This window comes from Dendrobates tinctorius, unplaced genomic scaffold (assembly GCF_039654945.1).
Source record: "Dendrobates tinctorius isolate UK_male_01 unplaced genomic scaffold, ASM3965494v1 ptg000357l, whole genome shotgun sequence".
Classification (NCBI taxonomy): Eukaryota; Metazoa; Chordata; class Amphibia; order Anura; family Dendrobatidae; genus Dendrobates; species Dendrobates tinctorius.
This window is the reverse complement of record NW_027362023.1, coordinates 543,673-564,250: the sequence shown is the minus strand read 5'-3', so window position 1 is coordinate 564,250 and position 20,578 is coordinate 543,673. Positions and strand designations below refer to the sequence as shown.

General features: G+C 52.0%; 1 protein-coding gene across 2 annotated transcripts in view; it reads left to right on the top strand.

Annotated features, from left to right (window-relative positions):
• Window positions 1-15,393, top strand: part of RAD54L2 (RAD54 like 2) — an 84,247-nt gene extending 68,854 nt beyond the window's left edge. Inside the window, exons 9-23 of one of the 2 annotated variants that reach the window (XR_012227283.1) lie at window positions 734-930; window positions 1,037-1,379; window positions 1,802-1,979; window positions 3,456-3,698; window positions 3,874-3,992; window positions 9,807-9,925; window positions 10,338-10,437; window positions 10,525-10,730; window positions 10,806-10,981; window positions 11,132-11,328; window positions 11,415-11,608; window positions 11,715-11,804; window positions 12,066-12,158; window positions 12,278-14,254; window positions 14,632-15,393. Coding sequence is in view for 1 of the 2 variants with exons in the window: in XM_073562539.1 (XP_073418640.1) it covers window positions 734-930; window positions 1,037-1,379; window positions 1,802-1,979; window positions 3,456-3,698; window positions 3,874-3,992; window positions 9,807-9,925; window positions 10,338-10,437; window positions 10,525-10,730; window positions 10,806-10,981; window positions 11,132-11,328; window positions 11,415-11,608; window positions 11,715-11,804; window positions 12,066-12,158; window positions 12,278-13,083 (3,061 nt within the window). In the remaining variant the exon portion in view is untranslated. Of the gene's footprint in view, window positions 1-733; window positions 931-1,036; window positions 1,380-1,801; window positions 1,980-3,455; window positions 3,699-3,873; window positions 3,993-9,806; window positions 9,926-10,337; window positions 10,438-10,524; window positions 10,731-10,805; window positions 10,982-11,131; window positions 11,329-11,414; window positions 11,609-11,714; window positions 11,805-12,065; window positions 12,159-12,277 lie in introns of both variants that reach the window. The other variant, XM_073562539.1, reaches the window with a different exon arrangement.
• Window positions 15,394-20,578: the final 5,185 nt, after the last annotated feature.

Below are 20,578 nucleotides of genomic sequence, written 5' to 3'. Positions count from 1 at the left end.
GACCCCACCAGTGTTGGGTATGTAGGTGTCCTGTGTTGGACCCCACCAGTGTTGGGTATGTAGGTGTCCTGTGTTGGACCCCACCAGTGCTGGGTATGTGGGTGTCCTGGGTTGGACCCCACCAGCCCTGAGTATGTGGGTGTCCTGGGTTGGATCCCACCAGTCATTGGTATGTGGGTGTCTTGGGTTGGACCCCACCAGCAGGGTATGTGGGTGTCCTATGTTGGACCCCACCAGTCCTGGGTGTGTGGGTGTCCTGTGTTGGACCCCACCAGTGCTGGGTATGTGGGTGTCCTGGGTTGGACCCCACCAGTGCTGGGTATGAGAGTGTCCTGTGTTGGACCCCACCAGTGCTGGGTATGAGAGTTTCCTGTGTTGGACCCCACCAGTGCTGGGTATGTGGGTGTCCTATGTTGGACCCCACCAGTCCCTGGGTATGTGGGTGTCCTGGGTTGGACCCCACCAGTCCTGGGTATGTGGATAATCCTGAGTTGGACCCCACCAGTGCTGGGTATGTGGGTGTCCTGTGTTGGACCCCACCAATGCTGGGTATGTGGGTGTCCTGGGTTGGACCCCACCAGTCCCTGGGTATGTGGGTTTCCTGGGTTGGACCCCACCAGTCCTGGGTATGTGGGTGCCCCGGGTTGGACCCCACTAGTCCTGGGTATGTGGATAATCCTGAGTTGGACCTTCCTATCAGACTTGCAATATAATCGTTCCTCATTTCCTTTAGAACAACAGCTGCTCGAGCCAAGGTTGTGAATGAATGGGCAGCAGATGGGGGCGTCCTCTTAATGGGGTATGAGATGTACCGGCTTCTGTCCCTCAAGAAATCCTTCACTGTGGGTAGAAAGAAAAGGAGCAAGAAAGCAGCCGGACCGGTGATCATTGACCTGGATGAGGAGGATCGGCAGCAAGAGATGCTAAAAGGTTGGTGGTGTTCTGGTCGCGGTGCTTCAGGGGAGACCGCATCTTTGACCCATCGTTACATATCTCCCTAGTACAGCTTCTTACTAACCTCCCCCTTCGTTCTTAGGGATGGAGAAGGCTTTGTCTCGGCCAGGCCCTGACGTGGTCATCTGTGATGAGGGTCATCGTATAAAGAACTGTCATGCCAGCACATCCCAAGCCCTGAAGAACATACGGTCCCGGCGGCGGGTGGTCTTGACGGGATACCCTCTGCAGAACAACCTCATTGAATACTGGTGCATGGTGGACTTTGTGCGACCGGACTTTCTAGGCACCAGACAAGAGTTTAGTAACATGTTTGAGAGGCCCATCCTGAATGGTCAATGTACGGACAGTACGCCGCAGGACAAGCGGCTGATGAGGTACCGCAGCCACGTGCTCCACAGCCTGCTGGAAGGCTTCGTGCAGAGGTGAGGATGGGGCGACGCTCGCTGGCTGGGGATTATAGGGGCCTCCTGCAGAAGCACAAGTGCAGTAAAGTCCCAGGAATCCATTCGATTACCTGGAGTATTGGACATTCTGAGCCCTGACACATACCTGGCGCACACATGTATTCACTTACCTGATAGTCTGGCACGTGGTGTGTCAGATCTGGATATGCTGGGGTCAATTCATGGGCTCTTTAGTATCACTAAACCCATGAGGTGCCTCTCCCCTCATCTGACCTGTGCCGGACGATCATGTGATTTTCTGATATTCCAGCATGGGATGATGCTTATTAATGTTTTCAGGATTAATGTTCTGCAGCTCCAGACATTCTTAGTGCTCTAATATCGGCGCACTATTCTGGGCTCTGAGGCTACTGTTCTCTGTTTTCACCTGTATGGTGTAGGCGTGGGCACACAGTTCTAAAGGCGCAGCTCCCCTCTAAAGAAGAACATGTGATCCTGGTTCGTCTGTCCCCGATACAGAGGGCCCTATACACGGAGTTCATGAACAGGTTCCGGGATGCTGGGAACAGTGGATGGCTCGGGCTCAACCCGCTGAAAGCTTTCTGTGTGTGCTGCAAGGTGAGCGTTACTACAGTGGTGACGGTCCGGACCCTCACACACTCTCTCCCCCCGCCCCCGTCAGGTCTGACAGTGCTCATACAGTGGTGATGGCCTGGACCATCACACCGCCCCGTCATGTCCCGCAGTGTTGATACAGTGGTGATGGCCTGGACCGTCACATCGCCCCCTGTCAGGTCCGACAGTGTTCATACAGCAGTAGTGGTCCAGACCCTTACACTGTCCCCTGTCAGGTCCGGCAGTGTTCATACAGTAGTGATGGCCTGGACCCTCAAACTGCCCCCTGTCAGGTTCGGCAATGTTCATAGAGTGATGACGGTCCGGACCCTCACACCATTCCCTGTCAGGTTCTGCAATGGAGATGCTCCACACCCTCACACCGCCCCCTGTCAGATCCAGCAGTGTTGTCGGTTCGCACCCTTACACCGCCCCCCTGTCAGGTCTGGCAGTGTTCATACATTGGTGACGGTCTGGACCCTCAAACCGCCACTTCAGGTCCGACATTGTTCATACGGTGGTGACGGTCCAGACCCTTACACTGCTCTGTCAGGTCCTGCAGTGCTCATACAGTGGTAACAGTTCAGACCCTCACACCTGCCCCGTTAGGTCTGGCAGTGGTGACGGTCCGCATCCTCACATCGACCCTTGTCAGATCCGGCAATGGTGACGGGCTGGACACTCACACCATTCTCTGTCAGATCCGGCAGTGGATACAGTGCGCACCCCCACACGGCCCCCTGTCAGGTCCTGCAATGGAGACGGTCCGCACCCTCACACTGCCCCCTGTCAGATGCGGCAATGGCGTTGGTCCGCACCCTCACACCACCCCCTGTCAGGTCAGGCAGTGATGATGGTCCGCACGTTCACACCGCCCTCTATCATTTCAGGCAGTGGTGACAGTCCGCATCCTCACACCACCCTCTATCATTTCAGGCAGTGGTAACGGTCCGCACCCTCACACCATTCCTTGTCAAGTCCGGCAGTGGAGACGGCCCGCACCCTCACGCCCCCTTTCAGATCCAGCAGTGGTGACAGTCCAGGCCCTCACACCATTCCTGGTCAGATCTGAGAGTGTTGTTGGTCCGCACCCTCACACCGCCCCCTGTCAGATGCGGCAATGGCGTTGGTCCGCACCCTCACACCACCCCCTGTCAGGTCAGGCAGTGATGATGGTCCGCACGTTCACACCTCCCTCTATCATTTCAGGCAGTGGTGACAGTCCGCATCCTCACACCACCCTCTATCATTTCAGGCAGTGGTAACGGTCCGCACCCTCACACCATTCCTTGTCAGGTCCGGCAGTGGAGACGGCCCGCACCCTCACGCCCCCTTTCAGATCCAGCAGTGGTGACAGTCCAGGCCCTCACACCATTCCTGGTCAGATCTGAGAGTGTTGTTGGTCCGCACCCTCACACCGCCCCCTGTCGGGTCCTTCAGTGTTCATACAGTGGGTGTGACTACGTTTTCTCATTCCAGATCTGGAATCATCCGGATGTTTTGTACGAGGCTCTCCAGAAGGAGAACTTGGCCAATGAACAGGATTTGGATGTTGATGATCTCGGAACAAACACCCGATGTCAGACTCAGGGATCAAAAGTCAAAGTGGAAACTGGGGCATTAGGGGCCCTTATGGGGGAGGCAGCCAATAGCAAACTTCTGCAAGGCATGGGCTTTCATCCCGGCCAGGAGAAAGCCAACCAAGTGGTTACGTATGAATGGGTGAGTGCCCGGACCTGCCGCCTGCTCCCCTCCGTATACCGGATGTCAGGGCTGCGGCAGATCACGTCGCCCTCTGTTTCCCCATTACATTTCCCCTGCACCCCCACAAAGCCTAAAATCAGCTGTGACCCCGTTGTGTGATCATTTACGGTCTGTTCCTTTCTCTCCTCTTCAGGCCAAAGAGATTCTGTGTGACTACCAAACGGGCGTACTGTCAAACTCCCCAAAGATGGTCCTGCTGTTCCACCTCATTGAGGAAAGCATGAAATTGGGAGACAAGATCCTGGTGTTCAGGTGTGTGCTTCTGGGGGTTACCTGGGGCTGAGCAGTGATTCTGGGAGCTGGGCGTGCAGTGCTCCTGGGAGATACCTGGGGCTGAGCAGTGATTCTGGGAGCTGGGCGTGCAGTGCTCCTGGGAGATATCTGGGGCTGAGCAGTGATTCTGGGAGCTGGGCGTGCAGTGCTCCTGGGGGATACCCAGGGGCCGAGTCTTGATTCTGGGAGCTGGGCGTGCAGTGCTCCTGGGAGATACCTGGGGGCCGAGCAGTGATTCTGGGAGCTGGGCGTGCAGTGCTTCTGGGAGATACCTGGGGGCCGAGCAGTGATTCTGGGAGCTAGGCGTGCAGTGCTCCTGGGAGATACCTGGGGGCCGAGCAGTGATTCTGGGAGCTGGGCGTGCAGTGCTCGGGATACCTGGGGGCCGAGCAGTGATTCTGGGAGCTGGGTGTGCAGTGCTTCTGGGAGATACCTGGGGGTCGAGCAGTGAATCTGGAAGCTGGGCGTGCAGTGCTCCTGGGGGATACCTGGGGGCCGAGCAGTGATTCTGGGAGCTGGGCGTGCAGTGCTCCTGGGAGATACCTGGGGGCCGAGCAGTGATTCTGGGAGCTGGGCGTGCAGTGCTCCTGGTGGATACCCGGGGGCCGAGTCTTGATTCTGGGAGCTGGGCGTGCGGTGCTCCTGGGGGATACCCGGGGGCTGAGTCTTGATTCTGGGAGCTGGGCGTGCAGTGCTCCTGGGAGATACCTGGGGGCCAAGCATTGATTCTGGGAGCTGGGCGTGCATTGCTCCTGGGAGATACCTGGGGGCCGAGCAGTGATTCTGGGAGCTGGGCATGCATTGCTCCTGGGAGATACCTGGGGGCCGAGCAGTGATTCTGGGAGCTGGACGTCCAGTGCTCCTGGGAGATACCTGGGGGCCGAGCAGTGATTCTGGGAGCTGGGCGTGCAGTGCTCCTGGGAGATACCTGGGGGCCGAGCAGTGATTCTGGGAGCTGGGCGTGCAGTGCTCCTGGGAGATACCTGGGGGCCGAGCAGTGATTTTGGGAGCTGGGCATGCAGTGCTCCTGGGGGATACCTGGGGGCCGAGCAGTGATTCTGGGAGCTAGGCGTGCAGTGCTCTTGGGAGATACCTGGGGGCCGAGCAGTGATTCTGGGAGCTAGGCGTGCAGTGCTCGGGATACCTGGGGGCCGAGCAGTGATTCTGGGAGCTGGGCGTGCAGTGCTTCTGGGAGATACCTGGGGGTCGAGCAGTGATTCTGGGAGCTGGATGTGCAGTGCTCGGGATACCTGGGGGCCGAGCAGTTATTCTGGGAGCTGGGCGTGCAGTGCTTCTGGGAGATACCTGGGGGCCGAGCAGTGATTCTGGGAGATACCTGGGGGCTGAGCAGTAATTCTGGGAGATACCTGGGGGCCGAGCAGTTATTCTGGGAGGTGGGCATGTAGTGATTCTGGGGGATACCTGGGGGCCGTGTAGTGATTTTGGGAGGTGGACATGTAGTGACTCTGGGGAATAGCTCGGGGCCAAGCAGTAATTCTGGGAGATACCTGGGGGCCGAGCAGTGATTCTGAGAGATACCTGGGGGACGAGCAGTGATTCTGGAAGCTGGGCGTGCAGTGCTCCTGGGAGATACCTGGGGCCGAGCAGTGATTCTGGGAGATACCTGTGGGCCGAGCAGTGATTCTGGGAGATACCTGGGGCCGAGCAGTGATTCTGGGAGATACCTGTGGGCTGAGCAGTGATTCTGGGAGATACCTGGGGGGACGAGCAGTGCTCCTGGGAGATACCTGGGGGCCGAGCAGTGACTCTGGGAGCTGGGCGTGCAGTGCTCGGGATACCTGGGGGCCGAGCAGTGACTCTGGGAGCTGGGCGTGCAGTGCTCGGGATACCTGGGGGCTGAGCAGTGATTTTGGGAGATACCTGGGGGCTGAGCAGTGATTCTGGGAGATACCTGGGGGCTGAGCAGTGATTCTGGGAGATACCTGGGGGCAGAGCAGTGATTCTGGGAGGTGGGCATGTAGTGATTCTGGGGGATACCTGGGGGCCGAGTAGTGATTTTGGGAGGTGGACATGTAGTGATTCTGGGGAATAGCTTGGGGCCGAGCAGTAATTCTGGGAATGGGAATTCCGTTTTCATAGAATCATAGAATCGTAGAGTTGGAAGGGACCTCCTGGGCCATCTGGTCCAACCCCCTGCTCAAAGCAGGATTCGCTAAATCATCCCAGTCAGATGTCTGTCCAGCCTCTGTTTGAAGACTTCCATTGAAGGAGAACTCACCACTTCTCGTGGCAGCCTGTTCCACTCATTGATCACTCTAACTGTCAAAAAGTTTTTTCTAATATCTAATCTGTGTCTCCTCCCATTCAGTTTCATCCCATTTCTTCTAGTCTTTCCTTGTGCAAATGAGAATAAAGTTGATCCTTCTACAATGTGACAGCCCTTTAGATATTTGTAGACAGCTATTAAGTCTCCTCTCAGTCTTCTCTTTTGCAAACTAAACATTCCCAAATCCTGCAACCTTTCCTTATAAGACAGGGTTTGCAGACCGGTCACCATTCTGGTCGCTCTTTTCTGAACTTGCTCCAGTTTGTTGATGTCTTTTTTAAAATGTGGTGCCCAAAACTGGACACAATTTTCCAGATGAGGTCTGACCAAAGAGGAGTAGAGAGAAATAATGACTTCACGTGATCTAGACTGTATGCTTCTGTTAATACATCCTAGAATTGCATTTGCCTTTTTTGCTGCTGCATCACACTGTTGACTCATATTCAGTTTGTGATCTATTAGTATACCCAAGTCTTTTTCACATGTGCTGTCACTTAGCCCTATTCCTCCCATTCTATATATGCTTTTTTCATTTTTATTCCCCAGATGTAGTACTTTGCATTTCTCCCTGTTAAAAACCATTCTGTTAGTCGCTGCCCACTTCTCCAGTTTATTTATATCTTTTTGAATCCTCTCTCTCTCTTCTCTAGTATTAGCTATCCCTCCTAGCTTTGTGTCATCAGCAAATTTAATCAGTTTACCCTCAATTCCTTCATCTAAATCGTTGATAAAGATGTTGAACAATACAGGGCCCAGGACAGAGCCCTGTGGTACCCCACTTGAGACATTCTTCCAACTGGATGTGCAGCCATTTACGACCACTCTTTGGGTCCGATCACTAAGCCAGTTATGAATCCACCTAACAGTTGCCTTGTCCATTCCATACTTAGTCATTTTTTCAATAAGGATTGTATGAGATACTTTGTCAAATGCTTTGCTGAAGTCAAGATATACTATATCTACAGCATTTCCTTGATCCACCCAATCAGTGATTCCGTCATAGAAGGAAATTAAGTTAGTCTGACATGACTTATTAGTTACAAACCCATGCTGACTCTGTTTAATCACTTCATTCTTATCCAGGTACTGACATACATGTTGTTTAATAATTTGTTCAAAGATCTTTCCTGGTATAGAAGTCAGACTCACCGGCCTATAGTTGCGTGGGTCCACCTTCTTCCCCTTTTTGAAGATAGGAACAACATTTGCTCTTCTCCAGTCTTCTGGGACTTCTCCTGTTCTCCAAGAATTTTCAAAGATTATGGAGAGGGGTTCAAAAATTTCTTCTGCTATCTCCTTCAGTACTCTGGGGTGTAATTCATCTGGACCTGGAGACTTGAATTCATTTAGGTTAGCTAAGTGTTTCCTCACTATCTTTCTGTTTATAGATATCCTGGATTCTTCTATTCCCTTAATAGGACAGTGAATAACAGTTGATGTTACATTTTCTTTTCTGAGAGAAAACAGATGCAAAATAGGAATTTAAAAGTTCAGCCTTCTCAACATCCTGTCTTACCATTTCATCATTTTCATCCTGTAAAAATCCTATAGCATCTTTGACTTTTCTTTTACTTTTGACATATCCCCAAAATCCTTTATTATTGCTTTTGACATTTCTTGCAAGCCTCAATTCATTTTCAGCTTTAGACAATCTGATTTGTGCCCTGCAGGTTCTGCAGACAGCATTATATTCTTCTTTAGATATGTCTCCCTCTTTCCATTTTATAAACATTTTTTTCTTCCTTTTTAGCATGTCAGGGAGGTGGGCATGTAGTGATTCTGGGGGATACATGGGAGGTGGTCGTGCAGTGATTCTGGGGGGACACCTGGGGTCCGAGCAGTGGTTCTGGGAGGTGGGGTGCAGGGCTCCTGGGTAATTCAGAGCGACGTGCAGTGGTTCTGGAAGGTGGGGTGCAGGGCTCCCCACAGGGGTCTGTGCGGTGGATCGGGGAGGTGGGGTGCAGGGCTCCTGGGTAATGCGGGGGTCCATAAGGTGGTTCGGGGAGGTGGGGTGCAGGGCTCATGGGTAATACAGGGGTCTGTACGGTGGTTCTGGGAGGTGGGGTGCAGGGCTCATGGGTAATGCAGGGGGCCGTTTCTGGGAGGTGGGGTCCTGGGTATTGCGGGGGGCCTTATGGTGGTTCGAGGAGGTGGGGTGCAGGGCTCCTGGATAATGCAAGGGTCTGTTCGGGGAGGTGGGGTGCAGGGCTCCTGGGTAATGTGGGGGGGCCGTGCAGTCATTTTGGGAGGTGGGGTGCAGGGGTCTGTACGGTGGTTCGGAGAGGTGGGGTGCAGGGCTCCTGGGTAATGCGGGGGTCTGTAAGGTGGTTCGAGGAGGTGGGGAGCAGGACTCCTGGGTAATGCAAGGGTCTGTTTGGGGAGGTGGGGTGCAGGGCTCCTGGGTAATGTGGGGGGCCGTGCAGTCATTTTGGGAGGTGGGGTGCAGGGCTCCTGGGTAATGCGGGGGTCTTTACGATGATTCGGAGAGGGTGGGGTTCACGGCTCCAAGGTAATGCGGGAGTCTGTTCGGTGGTTCGGGAAGGTGGGGTTCAGGGCTCCTGGGTAATGCAGGGGTCCGTACGGTGGTTCTGGGAGATGGGGTGCTGGGCTCCTGGGTAATCCGGGGGTCCGTACGATGGTTCGGGGAGGTGGCGTTCAGGGCTCCTGGGTAATGCAGGGGTCCATACGATGGTTCGGGGAGGTGGGGTGCAGGGCTCCTGGGTAATGCGGGGATCCGTACGATGGTTCGGGGAGGTGGGGTGCAGGGCTCCTGGGTAATGCGGGGGTCCGTACGATGGTTCGGGGAGGTGGGGTACAGGGCTCCTGGGTAATGCGGGGGTCCGTACGGTGGTTCGGGGAGGTGGGGTGCGGGGGTCCATACGATGGTTCGGGGAGGTGGGGTGCAGGGCTCCTGGGTAATGCGGGGGTCCGTACGATGGTTCGGGGAGGTGGGGTGCAGGGCTCCTGGGAAATGCATGGGTTCATACGGTGGTTTTGGGAGATGGGGTGCAGGGCTCCTGGGTAATGGGGGGTCCGTACGATGGTCCGGGGAGGTGGGGTTCAGGGCTCCTGGGTAATGCAGGGGTCCGTACGGTGGTTCTGGGAGATGGGGTGCGGGGGTCCGTACGATGGTTCGGGGATGTGGGGTGCAGGGCTCCTGGGTAATGCGTGGGGCCGTACGGTGGCTTGGGGAGGTGGGGTGCAGGGCTCCTGGGTAATGCGGGGGTCCTTACGTTTGTTCGGGGAGGTGGGGTACAGGGCTCCTGGGTAATGCGGGGGTCCGTACGGTGGTTCGGGGAGGTGGGGTGCAGGGGTCCGTACGATGGTTCGGGGAGGTGGGGTGCAGGGCTCCTGGGTAATGCGGGGGTCCTTACGTTTGTTCGGGGAGGTGGGGTACAAGGCTCCTGGGTAATGCGGGGGTCCGTACGGTGGTTCGGGGAGGTGGGGTGGGGGGCCGTGTAGTGATCTGGTTTCCGTCTCTTGAGCTCACAACCTTTCTCTTGCAGTCAGAGCTTGTCAACACTTTCCATCATTGAAGATTTTTTATCGAAGAGGCCGATGCCCGTCGCTCCGGGGAATGAAAGTCAGGACAGGAACACCTGGGTCAGGAACGTCAACTACTACAGTGAGTGCCGCATGGCGCAGCGCTCTTGTCCCATAATAATCTTTTTGAAATGACAGGGTGTGCAGTGACATCACCAGGCATCCCTGGATCACCTACCACCTCACTTTTTCCCTGTCCGTTGACTTTACCATTTTTGCTTGGTTTCCGGTCAGTGTGAATGCTGCTGGTCAGGCTCCGCAGCAGAGAGATGGCCCCGTTCATTAACCCTTCGCTCTCATCCTGATAGGAGCAATAGAACATGACTTAGTTTAGCGGCCTCTGCTGACATCTAGTGGCCACTGCTGTAACTGCATCATATAGTTTAGTGTGTTTTCATTTGATGTTTATTAGGAAAGGATCTGATTTGTCAGATCTCCGATGTGACCTCTGTACTCTATCATTGCTTTCTACTCATATTCTTTTCCTTTATCAGGGTTGGATGGAAGCACTTCGGCCTCTGAACGGGAGAGGTTAATAAATCAGTTTAACGATCCCGGTAATGAGAATGTCTGGCTGTTCTTGCTGTCCACCCGGTGAGTGGGGGGAGAGGGCAGGCCTTGTCAGACATTGATAGATTTTTTTCCATTAGTCAGGAGCTGACAACATTAGTTTTCTTCCAGTGCCGGCTGCCTGGGTGTCAACCTGATTGGCGCTAACCGAGTGGTCGTGTTTGATGCCTCGTGGAACCCGTGTCATGATGCCCAGGCCGTGTGCCGCGTCTACAGATATGGCCAGCGGAAACCTTGTCACATTTACCGTCTAGTGTCTGACTTCACCTTAGAGAGGAAGATATACGACCGGCAGATCACTAAGCAGGGCATGTCAGGTGAGTGTGCGGCTGACGGGCGGTGATACACCGCAGCCTGCACCCCAAGGATGTAACGCCACTGTCTCTCTCCAGATCGTGTGGTCGATGACCTGAACCCAGATGTAAACTTCACCCGACGAGAAGTGGAGAATCTGCTGCATTTTGTGGAAGAGGAGCCGGATCTGTCCCGTCAGCACCTGGACCCCGAGAGATTCAATGAGACTGTGCTGCAGAAAGCTTGTACGGCGTATCCTCAGCTCATCACCAAGGTGAGCCACCCCTGGCACCACAGCACCGGCCATGGGGGAGACTCACGTCCTTCACCCCGGCGCTCGCTCTCAACATTCCTGGCCCATCGCTTGCATTCATTCATAATGTCAGCACATTGTCCCATCATCATCTTCACTCTCGTCCTGCAGGATCCTTTCCAACACGAATCTCTTCTCCTGGATCGTAAGGAACAAAAACTGACTCTGGCTGAGAAAAAAGCAGCTAAGCGCAGCTATGAGGAGGAGAAGAGGGCGTCTGTGCCCTACACCCGACCGTCCTATACCCAGTACTACCCGGCACCAGACCACAACCTGGCAAATATCCCAGCTTTCAGCCAGAGGAACTGGTGAGGGAGCCGGAGCTGACAGAAGGTGCACGGTGTCTGAGAGGTCTGTAGCTTAATGAGCTCACTGTTTTTATTTTTGATCCCAGGCGGTCATTGCTGAAGACCGATGAGAGGCCGGTGGCCAGTGTCCGACCTCTGCAGTCCACGCCGATCCCCATGATGCCCCGACACATTCCTGTCAGCCATGGTTCTGCCTCCGGCTCTGTCCCTTCCTTTAACTTCCCAGTGAACTACCTTCAGAGGGCGGGGGTCATTGTTCAGAAGGTGGTCACCACCACAGGTAGGTTACTGTAGCCAGTGGTCTCATGGGTTCACCACGGTGGGCAGCTCAGATTGCTTTCTTGAGGAGACCCTCCATCCATATTCTCATCGTCTCTTTCTGGTAGATATTGTAATACCTGGAATGACGACATCCACGGACGTGCAGGCGCGAATCAGTGCGGGCGAGAGCATTCACGTGATCCGTGGAACAAAAGGTGAGGAGACCTCGCTGGCCATTAGTAACTTGCTAAGACGCTTTTTGAAATCTCATTATAAAATCTCTGCTTGCTGTCAGCAGATTGCAGCATTTAGGACAGTAGTGAGATTTGTGATCACGGAGGATTTCTTACCCTGATAGATCACAATAAGCCTTAGTATATATTGACAGCAAGCAGAAACGGAATCACAAAGTTATTAGAAAGTTGCAGAAGTCTTAATAAGTCTGTGGTATGCCTTTGTTATCCTTGTCATTGCAGGAACGTACATCCGTACCAGCGACGGGCGCATATTCGCTATCAGGTCAAGCAGCAAACAGAAAAGTTCTGAACTGCGGCGTTCGGTGCAGTTAGGTAATACGCCATCCTCTCATTCCTGTTGGTGGACGACAGCCCCCCAGTATTGCAGCCATAGCTTTTAACCCTCTGTGACGCTGAGGACTTATTTGTCCTGTCTCTGTTTCCATCTGTAGGAACCCAGGGACTGGGCCCGGGCCAAGGTCAGCCAATGCCCTATGTGAGTAACGGGCGTCATACGTCCAGCTCCCCTTCCCAGGCCCGCGAGGAGCCATCACAGCCGCTGTCTCCGGACAGCCCAGAGATTCTTAGCGAGCTGCAGCAGTATGCACACGCGGGGCCACGCAGCTCTCACGGTGCCCCACAGCTCCCAATCCCCAACATTCAGCCTCCAGGTGTGATTCAGGTGCCCAAAATACAGTCCAGAAAGCGCAAGGAGCTGCCGGACCAGTCCAGCCAGTGGTCGTCCAGTAAGCGGCACCCCTTCAGCCAGCTGCCTTTCCCCGGTTTGGCAGGCTTTGGCGTCACTCCCTCGCTGAACCACAGCTTATCGAGGGCAGCGAACTCTGTGTATATGGGGGCTGGCGGTGGTGCTTCCCACTTTCAGCTGCCCTCCTTGCTATCGGACCCACAGTTAGGTCTCCCGATGGTTCCTGACACTCTACTGCCCCCCACCTCGGGCACCTCAGCCTCCTCCAGTGTGCCCCCGTACCTTCTGCCCCCGTCTTTCTCTATGCCCTTCACACAACCATTGCCCGCTCAGACACGAATGTTTGCCCCATTTCCATCTTCAATGCTGAACCGAGGTCTCTCCACTAACAGCGCAGCTTCGACCTTCCCTGGCTACCTCTCCTCCCAGCCCGGCTACCAACCTCCAGCTGCCGGAGCTGCATCCCGCTCCCTTCCTCTGGGCGAGGGAGAGCTGGAGTCCAGCGAAGAGGATGGGAAAGACGATGACGTGGTGGAGGTGCCGGGGCAGTGAGGACTCGGTGCCGCTAGGCATTGGCAGAATACTGTGCCTCCCCCCACTGCGCTGGATCTTCAGTTGTGGGGGGAACCGCTCCAGGAACCTGAATAAGCGCTGCGGGGGCAACAAGCACAGATTCATCATTCTTGTCATTCCACAGGGAAGGGGACAGGACAGGGGTCACCTCCCCTCTCCTCAGGACTAATGACCTACTTGATAAAATGAGTGTTGGTTGTCAGACTTCCAGAGAAGCTCCACTTCCTTAACGCTTTCCTACAATGGCAGAATGGTCTGGGAAGCCGTCCGGCTCGGGGACCGGCCATCGCAGTCACACGTCCACCATCGTAGAGTGGCAGATATCACCAACATAGCGTCACTGAGCCGTCGTCGGGGGGGGGGTGCGTGCTCTGATGTGGTGGTCCGTACGTTCCGCCAGAGGTCAGATCTGTGCGCACACGCTCTGCTCGCCCGACGCTTTCCTGCGTGTAGTCGGTGACTCATCGGACGTCACAGGAAGTCGCTTCTAGAGAAGTTCTGCTGCATTAAGTTTAGTTGCAGATTTGTCCGACAGGTTGCAAAGAGCAGCCCCGGAAGTGAGGGGTTAATACGTTCCGGTTTGTCAGGTATTTTACTGTATTTCCTTTTAAATCTTATTTTTTTATTGTACATTTCCCTCGGTCACATGATACAAAGTAGAGAGACTGACATCAGTCTTAGGCCCAGTGTTAATACAGGAGGTGGGATGAGGGGAAAGGGATGGAAATGTGCCGCTCGCACCCCCTGAGATGCTGCGCCATTCCCGGGGGACGAGTCTTCTGTCACGTCCGCATTATACATGAAAGGGACACAATGCACTGATCACGGGGGCCCGATCTCCAGACGACCCCCCGAGCTCAGCGGCTCCACTGCTCGCATGTGCTCTGTGTGAAAAGGGCGGCTGAACTCTCAGTTTCTGTAGCTAAGCCAGACCCCTGCGTCTACACTTGGTCGTGACCGAGAAGGAGGCTGGGTTAGCTGTGGAAGTGGGCAGCGATTCTCACACAGCGCAGATCACTATTATGGCCCCAAAAAGGAGAAGGATGGGAGATCACAGGACTGAGACGTCGCCCATCTGCAAGTGACGGAAACTAAATCCTCACAATCCGGAGTCTGAGCCTCGTGCAGAAATCCCGGCACCTCCGGTCTCGTGCAGAAATCCCGGCACCTCCGGCCTCGGCTCCTGTCACTGAGGTCAGTAGTGGTCGTCTGTGGAAGGTTCTGCTGCTGCCCATAGCTGCGTCGTCTCCAGACTTGTCTCCCGTGGCTGCAGCGTCTCCAGACTTGTCTCCCATGGCCGTGTCTCCAGACTTTTCTCCCGTGGCTGCAGCGTCTCCAGACTTGTCTCCCATGGCCGCGTCTCTGGATTTGTCTCCTATAGCCGCGGCGTCTCCAGACTTGTCTTTATCAAGCACATCGGCGAAGTCATTGGTCGGTAATTACACAGGAGCTGCTGGCAGCGGATCCTGAAGATTTCCTTTCTTGGGCGACTATTAATAACCCCAGTGACAACAGCCGAGGCCGGAGGTGCCGGGAATTCTGCATGAGGCTCAGACTCTGGACTGAAGAATCCAGAGGTTGTAAGGGTGAGTGCACACTCTGCGGATTGGTCTGCGGATTTTTCCGCACGGATTTGGTAAAATCCGCAGATAAATCGGCAGGTCAAAAGACCTGCGGTTTACCTGCTGATTAGCCTGTGGTTTACCTGCTGATTAGCCTGCGGTTTGCCCTGCGGATTCACACCTCTACAATGCAGAAGCTGTGAAACCGCTGCGGAATTCGCACAAAGAATTGACATGTTGCGGATTAGAAACCGCAGCAAATCCGCTCGGAAAAAAATGCAGCGTGAGCACAGCGGTTTTTGTTTTTCATTGATTTTAATGGTACTGTACACCGCAGCAGAATCCGCAGCGTGTGCACACAGCCTTATTGTGGTGTCCATTTTTCTGTCAGATCAGTGACGTTCCCGTCCGGTGATTTCCACCATTTCTCGTCGGGGTGTCATACTTCTCCTTTGTGGTCACCGCCCTGCTGTCCTGTGTGGCGGAGGCGCTGGGGATCCACACAGCCACCGGGACCACGGGGGCATCAACCTCGGCTACAACTAGGTCATGGCTGAGCAGCGAGGACTAGACCTGACCGATGCGGGAGACGGCCGGTGACCCTCCATATTTACAGGAGTCAATCCGATCTCATGGTATTACATGAACATTTAACCCTTTCCCAATGTGAGGGGTAAATTGCTGATGGTCAAATGGCTTTAAATTCCTAATAAAATCCTAAACTCAACCATCCAACAAGAATGAGATTCAGGGGGTCCAAATTGTGCAGTGTGGTGGTCCGATCTGTGATGCGTGCTCCCGTCTAATGAACGGTCTCGTCTGTGATCCTGTCAGTGATCCGGTGGTCCCGTCTGAGAAGCGCTTTTCCCATGTGCTCAATCTTTGCACAGTCTGCAGTTCACCCCCGTACAGCTGCAGCTCTGAACACTCGTTGGCAGACGCTCAGGGTCTCCCGGTGGTGTCCGGTCGTTCTACGCCCTCGTGTTCCTCCTACTGTAACATCTCACAAATCTGCCAAATACAAAGTCTGTGCAGCGAACGTGGCCCAGGACCGGTGACAGCGGAGAGGAGCCTGCGCCTCACACCACCGCACGGACACTGCGGCTCTGCTCCTGTGTGGCGACTCCTCAGCGCGGTGTCAACGCTCATTGTACCGACACCTCTGTTTATAGATTCCTATTTATTTCTATGGTCTCGTGCCCCGTTGTTTTTTTTTTTTAAAGCAAATATAAAAGAAAACACATCAATTGCCCAAATACTGGAGGCTCCAAGTGCGGAGAGGACGACGCCGTCATCAGTGACTTTTTTTGTAAAATAAATGTTAAATCTTAAAAAAAAAGCCAGAAACATCGTCTGTCACTAATTCCTCTAATGCGGGAAGGAGACGTATAATGTGGAGGCACAGCAGAATAGTGAGTGCAGCTCTGGAGTATAATACAGGCTGTAACTCAGGATCAGTAATGTATGTACGTACACAGTGACTGCACCAGCAGAATAGTGAGTGCAGCTCTGGAGTATAATACAGGAGGTAACTCAGGATCAGTAATGTATGTACACAGTGACTGCACCAGCAGAATAGTGAGTGCAGCTCTGGAGTATAATACAGGAGGTAACTCAGGATCAGTAATGTATGTACACAGTGACTGCACCAGCAGAATAGTGAGTGCAGCTCTGGAGTATAATACAGGATGTAACTCAGGATCAGTAATGTATGTACACAGTGACTGCACCAGCAGAATAGTGAGTGCAGCTCTGGAGTATAATACAGGAGGTAACTCAGGATCAGTAATGTATGTACACAGTGACTGCACCAGCAGAATAGTGAGTGCAGCTCTGGAGTATAATACAGGATGTAACTCAGGATCAGTAATGTATGTACGTACACAGTGACTGCACCAGCAGAATAGTGAGTGCAGCTCTGGAGTATAATACAGGAGGTAACTCAGGATCAGTAATGTATGTACACAGTGACTGCACCAGCAGAATAGTGAGTGCAGCTCTGGAGTATAATACAGGATGTAACTCAGGATCAGTAATGTACGTACACAGTGACTGCACCAGCAGAATAGTGAGTGCAGCTCTGGAGTATAATACAGGAGGTAACTCAGGATCAGTAATGTATGTACACAGTGACTGCACCAGCAGAATAGTGAGTGCAGCTCTGGAGTATAATACAGGATGTAACTCAGGATCAGTAATGTATGTACGTACACAGTGACTGCACCAGCAGAATAGTGAGTGCAGCTCTGGAGTATAATACAGGAGGTAACTCAGGATCAGTAATGTATGTACACAGTGACTGCACCAGCAGAATAGTGAGTGCAGCTCTGGAGTATAATACAGGATGTAACTCAGGATCAGTAATGTAATGTATGTACACAGTGACTGCACCAGCAGAATAGAGAGTGCAGCTCTGGAGTATAATACAGGAGGTAACTCAGGATCAGTAATGTAATGTATGTACACAGTGACTGCACCAGCAGAATAGTGAGTGCAGCTCTGGAGTATAATACAGGCTGTAACTCAGGATCAGTAATGTATGTACGTACACAGTGACTGCACCAGCAGAATAGTGAGTGCAGCTCTGGAGTATAATACAGGAGGTAACTCAGGATCAGTAATGTATGTACACAGTGACTGCACCAGCAGAATAGTGAGTGCAGCTCTGGAGTATAATACAGGATGTAACTCAGGATCAGTAATGTAATGTATGTACACAGTGACTGCACCAGCAGAATAGAGAGTGCAGCTCTGGAGTATAATACAGGAGGTAACTCAGGATCAGTAATGTATGTACACAGTGACTGCACCAGCAGAATAGTGAGTGCAGCTCTGGAGTATAATACAGGAGGTAACTCAGGATCAGTAATGTATGTACACAGTGACTGCACCAGCAGAATAGTGAGTGCAGCTCTGGAGTATAATACAGGATGTAACTCAGGATCAGTAATGTAATGTATGTACACAGTGACTGCACCAGCAGAATAGTGAGTGCAGCTCTGGAGTATAATACAGGAGGTAACTCAGGATCAGTAATGTAATGTATGTACACAGTGACTGCACCAGCAGAATAGTGAGTGCAGCTCTGGGGTATAATGCAGGCTGTAACTCAGGATCAGTAATGTATGTATGTACACAGTGACTGCACCAGCAGAATAGTGAGTGCAGCTCTGGAGTATAATACAGGAGGTAACTCAGGATCAGTAATGTAAGTACACAGTGACTGCACCAGCAGAATAGTGAGTGCAGCTCTGGAGTATAATACAGGAGGTAACTCAGGATCAGTAATGTAATGTATGTACACAGTGACTGCACCAGCAGAATAGTGAGTGCAGCTCTGGAGTATAATACAGGATGTAACTCAGGATCAGTAATGTATGTACACAGTGACTGCACCAGCAGAATAGTGAGTGCAGCTCTGGAGCATAATACAGGATGTAACTCAGGATCAATAATGTAATGTATGTACAAAGTGACTGCACCAGCAGAATAGTGAGTGCAGCTCTGGAGTATAATACAGGAGGTAACTCAGGATCAGTGATGTATGTACACTGTGACTGCACCAGCAGAATAGTGAGTGCAGCTCTGGGGTATAATACAGGAGGTAACTCAGGATCAGTAATGTATGTACACAGTGACTGCACCAGCAGAATAGCGAGTGCAGCGCAGCTCTGGAGGATAATACAGGATGTAACTCAGGATCAGTAATGTATGTGCACAGTGGCTGCACCAGCAGAATAGTGAGTGCAGCTCTGGGGCATAATACAGGATGTAACTCAGGATCAGTAATGTAATGTATGTACACAGTGACTGCAACAGGAGAATAGTGAGTGCAGCTCTGGAGTATAATACAGGATGTAACTCAGGATCAGTAATGTATGTACACAGTGACTGCACCAGCAGAATAGAGTGCAGCTCTGGGGTATAATACAGGATGTAACTCCGGATCGGTAATGTATGTACACAGTGACTGCACCAGGAGAACAGTGAATGCAGCTCTGGAGTATAATACAGGAGGTAACTCAGGATCAGTAATGTACACAGTGACTGCACCAGCAGAATAGAGAGTGCAACTCTGGGGTATAATACAGGATGTAACTCAGGATCAGTATTGTAATGTATGTACACAGTGACTGCAACAGGAGAATAGTGAGTGCAGCTCTGGAGTATAATACAGGATGTAACTCAGGATCAGTAATGTAATGTATGTACACAGTGACTACACCAGCAGAATAGAGAGTGCAACTCTGGGGTATAATACAGGATGTAACTCAGGATCAGTATTGTAATGTATGTACACAGTGACTGCAACAGGAGAATAGTGAGTGCAGCTCTGGAGTATAATACAGGAAGTAACTCAGGATCAGTAATGTAATGTATGTACACGGTGACTACACCAGCAGAATAGTGAGTGCAGCTCTGGGGTATAATACAGGATGTAACTCAGGATCAGTAATGTAAGTACACAGTGACTGCACCAGCAGAATAGTGAGTGCAGCTCTGGAGTATAATACAGGAGGTAACTCAGGATCAGTAATGTAATGTATGTACACAGTGACTGCACCAGCAGAATAGTGAGTGCAGCTCTGGAGTATAATACAGGATGTAACTCAGGATCAGTAATGTATGTACACAGTGACTGCACCAGCAGAATAGTGAGTGCAGCTCTGGAGCATAATACAGGATGTAACTCAGGATCAATAATGTAATGTATGTACAAAGTGACTGCACCAGCAGAATAGTGAGTGCAGCTCTGGAGTATAATACAGGAGGTAACTCAGGATCAGTGATGTATGTACACTGTGACTGCACCAGCAGAATAGTGAGTGCAGCTCTGTGGTATAATACAGGAGGTAACTCAGGATCAGTAATGTATGTACACAGTGACTGCACCAGCAGAATATTGAGTGCAGCTCTGGAGTATAATACAGGATGTAACTCAGGATCAGTAATGTATGTACACAGTGACTGCACCAGCAGAATAGCGAGTGCAGCGCAGCTCTGGAGGATAATACAGGATGTAACTCAGGATCAGTAATGTATGTGCACAGTGGCTGCACCAGCAGAATAGTGAGTGCAGCTCTGGGGCATAATACAGGATGTAACTCAGGATCAGTAATGTAATGTATGTACACAGTGACTGCAACAGGAGAATAGTGAGTGCAGCTCTGGAGTATAATACAGGATATAACTCAGGATCAGTAATGTATGTACACAGTGACTGCACCAGCAGAATAGAGTGCAGCTCTGGGGTATAATACAGGATGTAACTCCGGATCGGTAATGTATGTACACAGTGACTGCACCAGGAGAACAGTGAATGCAGCTCTGGGGTATAATACAGGATGTAACTCAGGATCAGTATTGTAATGTATGTACACAGTGACTGCAACAGGAGAATAGTGAGTGCAGCTCTGGAGTATAATACAGGATGTAACTCAGGATCAGTAATGTAATGTATGTACACAGTGACTACACCAGCAGAATGGAGAGTGCAACTCTGGGGTATAATACAGGATGTAACTCAGGATCAGTATTGTAATGTATGTACAAAGTGACTGCAACATGAGAATAGTGAGTGCAGCTCTGGAGTATAATACAGGAAGTAACTCGGGATCAGTAATGTAATGTATGTACACAGTGACTGCACCAGCAGAATAGTGAGTGCAACTCTGGGGTATAATACAGGATGTTACTCAGGATCAGTAATGTATGTACACAGTGACTGCAACAGGAGAATAGTGAGTGCAGCTCTGGAGTATAATACAGGAAGTAACTCAGGATCAGTAATGTAATGTATGTACACAGTGACTGCACCAGCAGAATAGAGAGTGCAACTCTGGGGTATAATACAGGATGTAACTCAGGATCAGTATTGTAATGTATGTACACAGTGAATGCACCAGCAGAAT